At 38.8% G+C, this 12,975-nt stretch overlaps 2 protein-coding genes across 2 annotated transcripts; one reads left to right on the top strand and one right to left on the bottom strand.

Moving 5' to 3' along the window:
- Positions 1 to 1,797: 1,797 nt before the first annotated feature.
- LOC145824330 (uncharacterized) lies at positions 1,798 to 3,970 on the bottom strand. The gene is made up of 3 exons (XM_082923971.1): positions 3,967 to 3,970; positions 2,691 to 3,352; positions 1,798 to 2,613 (listed from the first exon to the last, which is right to left on the bottom strand). The coding sequence occupies exons 1-3, from the start codon at positions 3,968 to 3,970 to the stop codon at positions 1,897 to 1,899; spliced, it is 1,383 nt and encodes a 460-aa protein (XP_082780097.1). The 3' UTR covers positions 1,798 to 1,896.
- Positions 3,971 to 8,054: 4,084 nt separating this feature from the next.
- Positions 8,055 to 12,855, top strand: LOC114280040 (L-ascorbate oxidase homolog). The gene is made up of 9 exons (XM_028222351.2): positions 8,055 to 8,381; positions 8,555 to 8,732; positions 8,815 to 8,924; positions 9,985 to 10,255; positions 10,635 to 10,731; positions 10,847 to 11,192; positions 11,841 to 12,206; positions 12,294 to 12,372; positions 12,476 to 12,855. Exons 2-9 carry the CDS (start codon positions 8,589 to 8,591, stop codon positions 12,677 to 12,679), a joined length of 1,617 nt encoding a protein of 538 aa, XP_028078152.1. The 5' UTR covers positions 8,055 to 8,381; positions 8,555 to 8,588; the 3' UTR covers positions 12,680 to 12,855.
- The last annotated feature ends 120 nt before the right edge of the window (positions 12,856 to 12,975 follow it).

Here is a 12,975-nt window from a genome sequence, read left to right as displayed (position 1 = left end):
CCAAAAATTCGCACACCAAATACATCAACCAGCAAGAGAACTCCTACCATTAACTAGCCCATGGCCTTTCGCAATGTGGGGCTTGGACATAGTAGGACCACTTCCAACAGCACCCGACAACAGAAAATTCTTTCTCGCAGCAACAGACTACTTCACAAAGTGGGTGGAAGCAGAAGCATTGGCATCAATCAAAGAAAAAGATGTGAAGAAGTTCGTTTGGCAGAATATCATCACTCGGTTTGGCATACCAAAAGCACTGATCTCAGACAATGGTACTCAGTTCGACGGCAGAATCTTCAGAAGCTTTTGTGAAGAATACAAGATAAAGTTCTACAATTCTACACCGGCATATCCTCAAGCGAATGGCCAAGCAGAAGCATCAAATAAAGTCGTCTTGGATGGACTAAAGAAAAGGCTAGAGAAGGCAAAAGGCAAGTGGGCGGATGAACTTCCTCATGTTTTATGGGCTTACCGCACCACACATCGGCGATCAACAGGAGAAACACCATTTTCCTTAGCCTACGGAATGAAAGCAGTAATCCCACTGGAAGTTGGCCTCCCCACAATTCGAAGCGAAAATTTTGATCCAGACTTGAATGGAGAATCCATAACATTGGAACTCGACCTTACAGAAGAAAGAAGAGAAAGAGCACTGGTTCACATCGCCGCTTACCAACGAGAGTTAATCAAAAAATACAACAAAAAAGTGCATCCCAGACAATTCAAGATCGGCGATTGGGTACTGCGCAAAGTAATGGGAAACACCTTGGTTCCAGGAGACGGCAAGTTAGGGCCAAACTGGGAAGGTCCTTACAAGGTGGTTGGGTTAGCAGGCAAAGGGGCATACCACCTAAAAGACAAGGACGGCAAAGCAATCCCTAGGCCATGGAACACGACCAATCTCAAGTTATTTTACTTTTAGCTTTTCTTTTTCAAACATATGTAATTTTTTCTTTCTTCAATAAAACTAGCAATTCTTTTTAGCACGAGTTGTTCTTTGTAAAAGATAAGCTTTAGTGACGATTAGGTACATTGCAAGCATTTTATTCTAAGTTAGCTGGAAAAACTAACTTAGAGGTTGGCTGGATTAAACCAACACCTTCCTAAGCCCAGGATTAGGATCCAGGCTGCAGGACGTTTGGTCGGAATAACCAAACATTATTCTAAGTTAGCTGGAAAAACTAACTTAGAGGTTGGCTGGAATAAACTAACTCCTATTACTCTTCAGCCGAAGTAAGGGTATGGCTGAAGAGTGGTTGGCTGGATTAAACCAACACTTGTTACTCTTCAGCCGAAGTAAGGGTATGGCTGAAGAGTGGTTGGCTGGAATAAACCAACTCTTGTTACTCTTCAGCCGAAGTGAGGGTATGGCTGAAGAGTGGTTGGCTGGATTAAACCAACACTTATTACTCTTCAGCCGAAGTAAGGGTATGGCTGAAAAGTGGTTGGCTGGAATAAACCAACTCTTGTTACTCTTCAGCCGAAGTAAGGGTATGGCTGAAAAGTGGTTGGCTGGAATAAACCAAGTCCTGTTACTCTTTAGTCGAAGTAAGGGTAGGGCTGAAGAGTTGTTGGCTGGAATACACCAACTCTTGTTTCTCATCAGCCGAAGTAAGGGTATGGCTGAAATTGGATTGGCTGGATTAAACAAACTCTGAGTACTCCTCAGCCGAAGTAAATATATCGGCTAAAGAGTGGTTGGCTTGTAAGCATAGTTTAACCAGCTAAAACCGAAAAAACAGTTCGAGTAATAGAAGACATTACAAGTGCAAGCACACGAATCAAAACCGGAATAAGAGTTCAAGCAAAATTTTCATTCATTGAAAAACCATTACAAAGAAGGGGCATAGTTCGGTTACAAAGGTAAAAAGCAACAGAAAAAGAAAAAGTACATAATCAAGAGAAAAGTTCTTCAATATCGGCATCAAAAGCAGCATCAGCATTAGCATGAAGACCGGCTTCAAAAGGGAGCTCACTCACGGTTGGAAGAGTGGTTTCGGTTGGAACCACGGTTTCACCTGGAAGATCAATAGTCAGGTCTTCCACCGGGGGCTCCAACCGAACTGTCTGGTCCACACTAGCAACCGGAGTATCCTCAGAAGAAGAGTCTTCATTAGAATCTGAGCCTTCAAGGAACTGTTGCTGCATGGCATTTGCATACTCCGCAAGGGAATTCGGTATGAAGTAGGCTGGAGGGTTGAAGACCTCGGTCTGCTGATCATGACCGAGCTTCTCAACAGCCGCCCTCCAGCCACACTTGAAGAACAGCTCCTTGGCAGCATTGCATTGCTTGGCATAAGCATCCTCTGCCTTCTTGAAGCCTTGTTTGCCGGCTTCCTTCGCGCTCTCTTTTATTTCGGCATTTTTCTTTCTTTCGAGCTTTACCAGCTCGCGCAGGTATTTGTCCTTCAGAGATATGGCAGCCTTCTGCCTTTCTGCCTCGGCCGAACTAACTAGTCCGGTCAGTCTGCTGTTCTCGGCTTGTAGTTCGGCCATTTGCTTCTTGATGTCTTCTACCTCGACCGACTTCATTTCGGCTTCTGCCACAGCTTCCCTTGTAGTTTTTCTGAGTTCCAACACTTTCTTGTGAGTATTGTAATTTTTCTGAATTGCCTGGCAAAACAAGGACTTCTCATGAGCCGAAGTAAAAGTTTAAAAAACTAGACAGAAAAGCGGACAGAGCTACCTACCAGGATCATGGACTTCGTTGCAGACCGAATGGACTTTAATTCGGTGTTTAGCTGCTTTTGGTGGTGCTCCATATCCTTGGGGAGGCACACACTCTTGGCCAGACTAAAGGCCAGCTGGTGATCTTTTTCAGCGACAACCGAATCAGCATCTAGGACGTCTCGGTTGTTAAAAGTAAGTTTCGGTGCCCAGCTGGTTGTAGTTCGGTTAGTGGGCTTCGGTTGGGGGCTCGGTGGCAGGATCGGTGGAACAGCAGTCTCATCTTCGTCAACCAAACTTGGTTCAGACACAGTGGTTCGAGCGCGCTTGGTTCGGCGCGATGAAGACGGCTGTTGAGAGGGGAGGGCCACAACGGCAGGCTGCGTTTGGCTTGGTAACGGTACTTCGGGCCGGCTTGTCTCGGTCAGAAGTGCCCTTAGTCTGTTCTTCTTGGCCATTTCCTCTTCAGCTGTTAATGGAATTAATCTTATTTGCGGCAAGTTTGGGTCCGGCTCTGGGGCGTCTTCGAGAAGAAAGTCAGTTACTCTGGCTTTTCGGCGACCGCTGTACCGGTAGGTCGGCTCAAAGTTTAGAAGCTTAGCCAAACTCCTTTCTTTAAGCCGTAGTGCAGCTCGCAAAATCGCAAGGTTGGGATAGCTGTATAAGGAATGGAGGTGGGCGGAATCTGCGAAAGAAGAACTATTAGTTCGGTTGATAGACTAACAAACCGAAATAAATATATATATATATATATATATGCAAGAAAGATAACCGAAGTTAAATTACCGGGCTCTCCTTTCTTCCAATTTATAGGTCGGCCAGGAATTTGGGCTTGAAAATCCTCAAAGTTCCCAGAGACCCAGAAAAAATCATCGTCGTTTAAATCTTTGTCCGGTGTATATTTAATTATCTTCTCTCGGCGGCGACGTATTCTAAGATAATAAACCCACCAATCTTCTTTTGAGCCGATGGAATATTGGTGGAAGATTTCGGCCAGGCCAAGGTTTAGTCCGGCTTGGTGGTTCAGTGCGGCTCTTCCCATAATGATGCGATATGAATTGGTGGACAGTTGGGTAGGGCATAATTTGGTCTGCCTGAGAAATTCACAGATCAATGGTTGGACTGGAAACCGTAGTCCGGTTTCTATAATGGATAAAAGGGTGAAGGGGACAAAGCCTTCATTATCCCATGGGATGACATCTTTTTTGGCTAAGGTCAAGTGGACATCATCAGGTATGTTATAGTCCTTCCTGAATTCGGCTAAACCGCCCGGAGTATCTACTAGATACCTATACTTACCCATTTCTGGTAAAAATTAAGGATAAGTTAGATCGGTGCAAAAGTTGTGCTCAGTAGCTCGGTTGAGCGCACGCGGGAGTGCCTGGGCAGCCTAAGTCTGCAAAGTAGAAAACAAAGGGGTTAAACACAGATCATTGGACCGTGCTACAAATTAAAAGCAAGGTACAAGAGCCCTACTTCGGCCTTAAAAACTGGTTCTGCCTCGGTTCGTCAAAAGGTTTGGTAGCTCGGTTTAAGCAGGTTGGTTATTAGACCGGTTCATCGTCTAGGGGCAGCTTACTTAGTTCGGTCTAGAAAAACTAAGAAAGTTGGTTTAGCCCCAAAAATGCCTAAATCGGTTGAAGTATGCGCTTTGTTACTTCGGTTGAGCCTCTAGGGGCAGCTTTTCGAGTTTTGGTTCGGAAACAAAGAAAGCTGGCTTAGCCCCAAAGGCTTAGCTCTGTTGAAGATCGAAGTTCCTAATATGTTCAAACCTCGTTCGGTAATTTTATTTCGGCTACAGTGAATCAGGAGTTGGTGACTCAATGAAACTTTTGTTACAAGTTCTAGTTCGGTTATTGTTTAAAGTGATCTACCTATATAGGACAAACGGTATCCTGGTTCGGTTGCTACATGATTTTGGATCTAAGTCTAGTTTTCTACAGAAGTTCATACACGCATGAGTTCTGCTATTGTTTTTCCATGAAAGTACAGAAGCGAAGCAGAAATGGAAGAAAATGTTTTGCAAAAAATACAGTAAACAAAATACATAGAACAGATACGAAAGCAAAACAAAGGAAGCAAAATGAGTTTACTTACCAGGTTGAAGAAGAGGGAACTGGAGGTGGGAAAGTGGCAGCAAAATCAGTCTTCAGAAGCAACGGAAGAATAGCAAGAGCACAGAGAGAGAAGATGAAGAATGGAAGGTGAATGATTCAAAGATGGAGGGGTTGTTTTGTGTAAAGGACGAAAAGGCAAAAAGGGCAGGACTGTTCAAAAATTTCGTAGTACGAGGGCGGCGTGACAGCTGCCCCTGGCTTATCAGAGTCCGCCACGTGTCATTGGAAAGGGAAGCGTTACAGACGCTGTGATTGAAGAGACGTTTTGACCGGACAAACAGAGCCTGGAGTAAAAGTAGCTCGACTGAAAGGTTTGACAAGTTTTTAGCACGGCTTAAGAGCTTAAGAGTTTTTTTTTTTAGCTCGGTTGGAGAGGCTAAACTGTTCTTTTTAGCTCGGCTGGAAAGGCTTAAGAAACTCCAGCTCGGCCGATAAACTGGTAATCCCAATCATGCTATGCAGATGGAACTAAGGGGCAATTGAGAGGGTAATTTTTGGTAAAAGTTGGGCCGAGCTGCGAGATGGACTTTATGGCCCAAAGTACGAAGGACTGGATAAAAAGGACTAATGGAAATATGAAAGTTACTCCGGTCAGAGTGATAAAGTTACTCCGGCCCAGGAGAGATGTTGAGTTACTTCGGTCCGTGCAGCCTTTCTAGTTAGGCCGGTCTCAGAGATAGTCCGGTCATAAGGTATTCCGGGTAGATCGGTCGGAATGTTGTTACTCGGTAGAACGGTCCAAACACACCATGGTTCGTGTATGAGAGAACCGAGATATGGTGTAGCAAGAAGAACCGAACTACTGTTAGTACAACCTACTCTGTGGCTTAGTATAGCCAGGCTTATCTCGGTCGTATGGCAGTTCGGCCATGATGAAAACCATCCTACTTGGTTAAAGCAGTGGGAAGGGGTGTAAAAGGATAAGCATTATCCTTAGGAGTATGAATCCTAGGAGGACTTTGCATGGAGAAGTACAAGTCCTACTAGGATTGTGCCACTCGAAACCTATAAAAGCTCACAAACATCACATTGGAGGAGGTAACAGAACACAACACACAATTTTGCTTTCTGAAAACATAGAGTTTTGTCTATTTGTCAAGTTTACTGACTTAGGCATCGGAGAGGTTTCCGGCACACACCCGCCGGCTAGCTCACGTTTTTATTTTCAGGTGACAAAGCGACGTCGTACGGAGGAGCGTGGATTTGGTCAACAGGATTATACGAGAAGGCGTATTTCTTTCCCGTACAATAACATTTTTCTTTTGAAATTGTTTAATATTTCTACTGGTGTGAAAGTGCTTGGAAATTAGTAAAAAATGTTAAAAGAATGACTTCTGTTAACACGTGTTCTAAGGACATATGTTAATGAATGTATTAAATGAGTATAATTATTCAAATTTGTATATGAAGTACTAAAAGCTTTTAAAACTATTAGTATTAATGATATTTTTTACATAGAGACCAAAATATTGTCCTTATATTTCCCTCAACTTTATTCAATAATTTGGCTTTTATTCTTTTATTTTATTTTATTATAATTATATATATATATATATTAATTTGTAATTCATACAGTGATTGCATAATTTTAAATAAAGTACTTTTACTTATTTGGAATAAATTGAAATGCATTTTATTTTATTTTTTTTGTTGTAATATTATGGCATCAATGGATTTTTTTTTTTGGGTTCTAGTATTATAAAAGTATTATTATTTTTATTTTGGTTGTAATATTATGGCATCAATGGATTTTTTTTGGGTTCTAATACTATAAAATTAATAGATTAAAACTAATTATAAGTGAAATTCATCAATCTATTTGAAAGAATTGTTTCAAGTTAAATGATCTTCTAAATAAAGAAAGTAATATAATTTTATGTGATTTATAAATTTATTTATTTTATTTATAATGAAATATTAATGTTTTTCTTTATTCATCAAAAAGGTATTATCATTTTATTTTGTTATATTTTTTTTTCGACCCTGCTACGTAGCTCGAAAGAGTTTGGCTTGAATTTGGCTCGACACCAAAACGACTTTTGGTGTCTTTTTTTTTTTTTCCTGTGTTTTTGTTGCAAAAGGAAGAAGAACAAGAATGGTGGAGAAGAAGAGAAGGAGAAGAGGAAGGAGGAGGAGGAAGGAGGAGGACTGGAGGGGGCATAATCACAGGGGGAGGAGGAGGCGAAGGCGGGGCCGAAGGCGACGGCGGTGGTGCTGCGACGATCTCTGGTGCTGCGACGATCGGCGGCGGCGAGGCGACGGCGGTGGTGCTGCGACGATCTCCTCTCCTCCTCTCTCTTTCTCCCTCTCTTCTCTTCTTTCTCTCTTCTCTCCCTTTTTCTCCTCTGTCTCTGTCTTCGAATTCGAATTTGAGCCAAAATCGGGCCACTTTTTTCGAGCTACCAGTCATTTTCATTTTTTTTTTATAGATAAGTCAATTTCGTTATTTCAAATGTGAGGACATTTTCGCCCATGTACAAAAATATCTATGTTTCTGAAAATCAGCACATTTATTTCTATTTATGTTTTACATTTTTCCATACAAGTGGAGGTAGTTACGATAATTAAATAAATTCTTAACATATGCCCTTAAAGCACATGTTAACAAGACTCTAAAAGAATTATGAAATTAGGGAAAAGGGGTTTTCAAATACGTAAAAAATATCTCATATTTTATTTTTTTTAAAATCTTTTTTCTTGTATGAGAAATGACATTTATTTGTGAATGCATATTCATCACATAAAACAAATAGAAAAAAAAAAAAAATTATAGGGAAAAAATGATCAAAACTCTTCACGTTATATGCAGTTTTTCATCTAGTATGATAAGCTTTTCTATTTTAAAATGCGTTGGACATTATATATAAATGTAATTTTTTAATATATGACCTGAAAAATAAATTAAAATAGCAATTAAATTGGATAATAAATAATATTTTTCAAAAAAATAGTAAATAGGACCAATTTAAAGGGTTATTTTTTTTTGAGTAATTAGGGATACTAAATTTTTTACCAAACAAATAACTAAATATCTCTCATAAAAAAATAAATTTCATACCCATATGAAACATTTAATCATTTATTTGATAAAAAATTTAAAACTTAAAATATATTTTTTTTTCAATCAATATAAATGCATTAATGCAAGTCTTGCTAATCTTGTTTGAGGCGTTATATTTCCACCGCTCCAACTTGCAAAAAAATTAGAAGATAAAAAAGTTGATCCTTGACTTCCATCATAAAAATAAGTATTTATTTATTTTTTTGAACAGACTCATAAAAATGAGTATGAATCCAATGAATGAACTCCACAGTAGCTTTGAAGCAATTCATGATAACGAGGAACCGCGTGACAAATGGGCCCAACTATGAGCTCATTGCCAGCCATCCCTTTACTGGATGCCCTTTTTCACAAACATTATAAACTCATACCCAGTAAATCTTTTTCACAAAATCGCAATTTTTTACTTCATCTACACATCCCTATATAATTTTAGTTGATTTCCCACTTCAGATTCAAGAAAACCAGAAAAAGAAAGAGAGAGACAGATCTTTCTTTCTATTTTTGTAGAATAGAGTCATTCATATACATACTTGGTTAGTTCCCATAATTTTCCCACTCTTTCTTGATTCTTTCTTTCCCAAGATCCACACATTTCTGGGTTTTGTTTGTTCGCTTACATAATGTGGGCATTGTGTTTGTATAATTATTTCTGAACAATGGGTCGTTTGCTTGATTGGTACTAATTCACAGTCCATTTTGCATCTAGATTTGTAGAGACAAGAGCTTTGGTGTTGTCTACAATGGGAAGAACAGTCTTACTGTATTCAGTTTTTGTTGTTGTGACTTTGTTGAGTGTTTCTCTGGTGAAAGCAGAGGATGCTTACAGATACTTCACATGGACTGTCACTTATGGAACAGCCTCTCCTATGGGTGTTCCTCAACAGGTTTGGCTTTATTACCATTTTGTCCTTCAATAAACAAGTAGTTTTTTCAATTTTTCTGAAGTTTTGGTATTTGGTTTTTAAGGTTATTCTTATCAATGGGCAATTTCCTGGTCCTAGACTTGATGTTGTCACTAATGACAACTTGATCATCAATGTCATTAATAAGCTGGATGCCCCCTTTCTCTTGACATGGTAAGTCTCTTTCATTATCTTTCAATGAATTGGCCCATCTTTGGATTTTGTAGTTGTACCTGTATTGGGCATAAGTTTTGGTATGGTGGTCATATGGCTTGATTAACTAATTTTAATTTGGGAAAATATTGGATAAATAGGAAACGAAGAAACTAATTGCAAATCAATCGGTGGAGTGCAAGTGAGAACTATTCCTAAGGCACGTGTTTTTCACTTGAAGGGGGTACATATGTCACTTGCACTCCATTGACTTGCCATTAGTTTCTCAATTTTCCATTTATCCAATATTCCCCCCTTATTTAGTTGAAAAATTTGAACCTGGAGCTGCATAGTAAGTCCACATGAAGGCTTGACTGAATGAAATACCTGTTTCTTGAAAATATTTATGCTAATCGAGCAGATTACCTGAACACTTGTCCTGAAGCTTATCTATTTGGCAAACTAACTAGTTCCATTGTTTCCCAGCTGTTCCATATCTTGTTTTAACTTTTAAAAATAGGAAAATGATATAAGTCTCAAATTTTTTACCAAATAAATGACCAAATGTTTTACATGTGAGACATTTGGTCATTTATTTGGTATTCCTAACATTACCCTTAAAAATGTGCTCAATCCAATGTGCATTATCCCTATGCATAATGAATGACAAAGACTAAACGGTAGCATGATTTGGAATGTGTTTACGAGCATTGGAATATTTGTAGCCTCCTTGAGTCCATTATAATATTGGATCATAAACCTAAAATATTTAGGTTTTGAGAGTCAATTTCAATTACCCATTTGCCTTAACCTGAACCTTTTTCGTGCCGCAAAACGACACGTTTTTTTGTATTTCCGCTTACCAAAACATATTTTATACTCATATTTATATCCTTAAATGGGTTTTGAACACTTCTTGAACTCATATGTTGCTTTGTCAAATGTAAAATGTCCAAAATTTTGAGAAAATAGTATTGCTAATATTAATGCCTAATTTACTGTTACTTTTGTGCAATTTCTCGTCATTCATGTGGCATTTAGAATAAAACTCGGTCTAATAACAGTAAATTTTTACTTTTAGGAATGGAATTAAGCAGAGGAAGAATTCCTGGCAAGATGGTGTGTTGGGGACTAATTGTCCTATCCTTCCTAACTCAAACTTCACTTACAAGTTCCAAACCAAAGATCAAATTGGAACCTACACATACTTTCCATCGACTTTCATGCATAAAGCTGTTGGAGGGTTTGGAGGGCTAAATGTATATGCCAGATCTGTGATCCCTGTACCATATCCCACACCTGCTGTGGATTTTACTTTACTTATTGGTGATTGGTACAAGACCAGCCATAAGGTGAGGAAATCTATATTTTAATGTATATAGATTACACAATTCTGCATTTATGAGTTCATGTTCTTCATGTTTAAGTATTTTATTTTTTAATATATATCTGAAATTTTTTGAAAATAATGGCATTGGCAGTGTGCGTTTGTTAAACAACTAGGAATACATTATTTTAGATAATGTTTGTGTTCTAAAACAATTCAACAATTTTTTTTTAAAGATAATGAAAATATTATGCCAGAAGTCTGTCTCCTTTTCTAATACTAGTGAGTCAATTTACTTTGAAATGTGACTAGAAGCATGGTGCCTGCGTGAAATTTACATGCCTGTTATGCTCTAATGGTTTTCAATAAATTATAATTAATTTTCCAAGTCTTGATGTTTGCAGGCATTGCAGCAATTTTTGGATTCAGGGAAATCTCTTCCCTTTCCTGATGGCATCCTTATAAATGGGAAAACTCAATCCACCTTTAGTGGTGATCAAGGTCCGCCCCATCATTTTATTATTGGAAAATGTTTAAACAATTTTCAAGTATTTTAATCCTGTCGAAAAAGAAGAAAGATTTGATTAACAATGGTTCACTTTCTTTTGCTTTTCAGGAAAAACCTACATGTTCAGGATTTCAAATGTGGGCTTGTCGACCTCCATTAACTTTAGGATTCAGGGCCATACAATGAAGCTAGTTGAGGTTGAAGGATCTCACGTTGTTCAGAACACATATGATTCTCTAGATGTCCATGTTGGCCAATCTTTGTCTGTCCTAGTTACCTTGAATCAGTCTCCAAAGGACTACTACATTGTTGCGTCTACACGGTTTGCGAAGCAAGTTCTTACAGCTACCTCAGTGCTACACTACACGAATTCTCAAACCTCAGTTTCTGGACCTGTGCCTGCCAGTCCAGCTGACCAAATACAGTGGTCTATGAACCAAGCCAGATCCCTCAGGTATATATAAATGCCAGAACTGAACTCACAAACACAAGCACGACGTCAAACGTCCTTATTTTGCAGGATGTACGTGCACATCTGAGATTTTTAGGCTGGCTTGCTATTATGTGTTTGGGTGAAAAGTGGAATTCTTTATTGGTTTTTATAGTGTTTTACATGGCATGTGAAGCAAGAAGCTCATCATCATTTGTCAAGTGACTCAAGAATACCAGAGATACCACAGCGGAATTATTTCAGTCTCCATTTAACATAGCTATTGTCACCATGAAAAGCTAGAGTCTCGCAGTGCATTGATATGCAATTGCTGAATGTATTTTCCATTAGAGAAATTTTTTTCCTCGGATTTTGTTTGGGTCAATGATTTGAGAAGAGATTGTTTGGAGAAAAAGTATGTACGAAGGGAAAAACTTATTAAATTTGTTTAGTTTCCCCTTCTCTTTTCTTTTCTCTTTTCAAATCCCTTATCAGATCTTTTGATTCAAACAGACCCTCGACAAGCCAGAAAGAGATGGGAAAAAAGTAGTCCTTGAGTAATTGGACATTAGAAGTGTTCAATTATACTTTTCCATTTTTTGTCAGATTCAAGCAAATGTGCTGATTTTTTAAATTTATTTTTAATTATTTTTTCCTTTTTATTTTTTGAAGGTGGAACTTGACAGCAAATGCAGCGAGGCCCAACCCCCAGGGATCATACCATTATGGAAAGATAACAACAACAAAGACATTTGTGTTTGCTAACTCAGCTCCCCTAATAAATGGGAAACAGCGATACGCTGTTAACAGGGTCTCCTACATTAATCCCGATACTCCTCTAAAGCTCGCCGATTATTTCAACATCCCTGGAGTCTTCAGCCTGGATTCCATCCAAAGCGTTCCCTCTGATGGCCATGCATTCCTAGCTACATCTGTTGTGCCTGTCTCCCTCCACGACTTCATTGAAGTCGTTTTCCAAAACAACGAAAACGCAATGCAATCTTGGCATCTTGATGGCTATGATTTTTGGGTGGTTGGGTAAGTTTAACCATTCTTTTGCTTGTCCTTCATGACTTCTGTGATGCAATTAGTTCCTGACCATTGTTCCCATTTTCAAAATTACAGTTATGGTTCCGGACAGTGGTCAAGTGCCAGCAGAACGGCTTACAATCTAGATGATGCTCTTACAAGACATACTGCTCAGGTAATCTAACCTCGATAACAATTGTAATTGCTGTCATTGCTATTTTTGCCAATCATATCGCCTTATATTTGCCTTCATTTTTTCGCTTGTTCTGGATTTTTAGGTATATCCTAACTCCTGGACGGCCATATTAGTCTCATTGGACAACCAAGGCATGTGGAATATGAGGTCAGCAATATGGGAAAGACAGTATGTTGGGCAGCAATTCTATCTGAGAGTATTCAACCCGAACCACAGCCTTGCTAATGAATATGACATTCCTCCTAATGCTCTTCTTTGCGGCAAAGCAGTTGGACGACATTCTTGATAATGATTTTTTTGTTCGGTATTCTGTTTTTCGGTCATGAGAGTTTGACTGAGGAAGGGGGGAGAGGGGAGGAGTTATTTCTAAATCTTTTGGTTTCTTAAGTTTTTGTATATCGCAGAAACTATAGGTTATTAATCTTTTTTTTTAATGAATGATTATATGATTAGCTTTATTTACTTTGATTTATTTAATGAAATGATTGTGGCTGGTTGCAGCATATTGTTTGAGAATTAGGGGAAAGGAAAAAAGGGCCTCCACAATCCAAATTAATATGTGAATGGTGGGTCAAGACGATC

Source organism: Camellia sinensis, chromosome 4, assembly GCF_055761805.1.
Source record: "Camellia sinensis isolate YWXY chromosome 4, ASM5576180v1, whole genome shotgun sequence".
NCBI lineage: Eukaryota > Viridiplantae > Streptophyta > Magnoliopsida > Ericales > Theaceae > Camellia > Camellia sinensis.
Note: the sequence above shows the minus strand (reverse complement) of the source record. Positions and strands in the feature narration are given on the sequence as shown.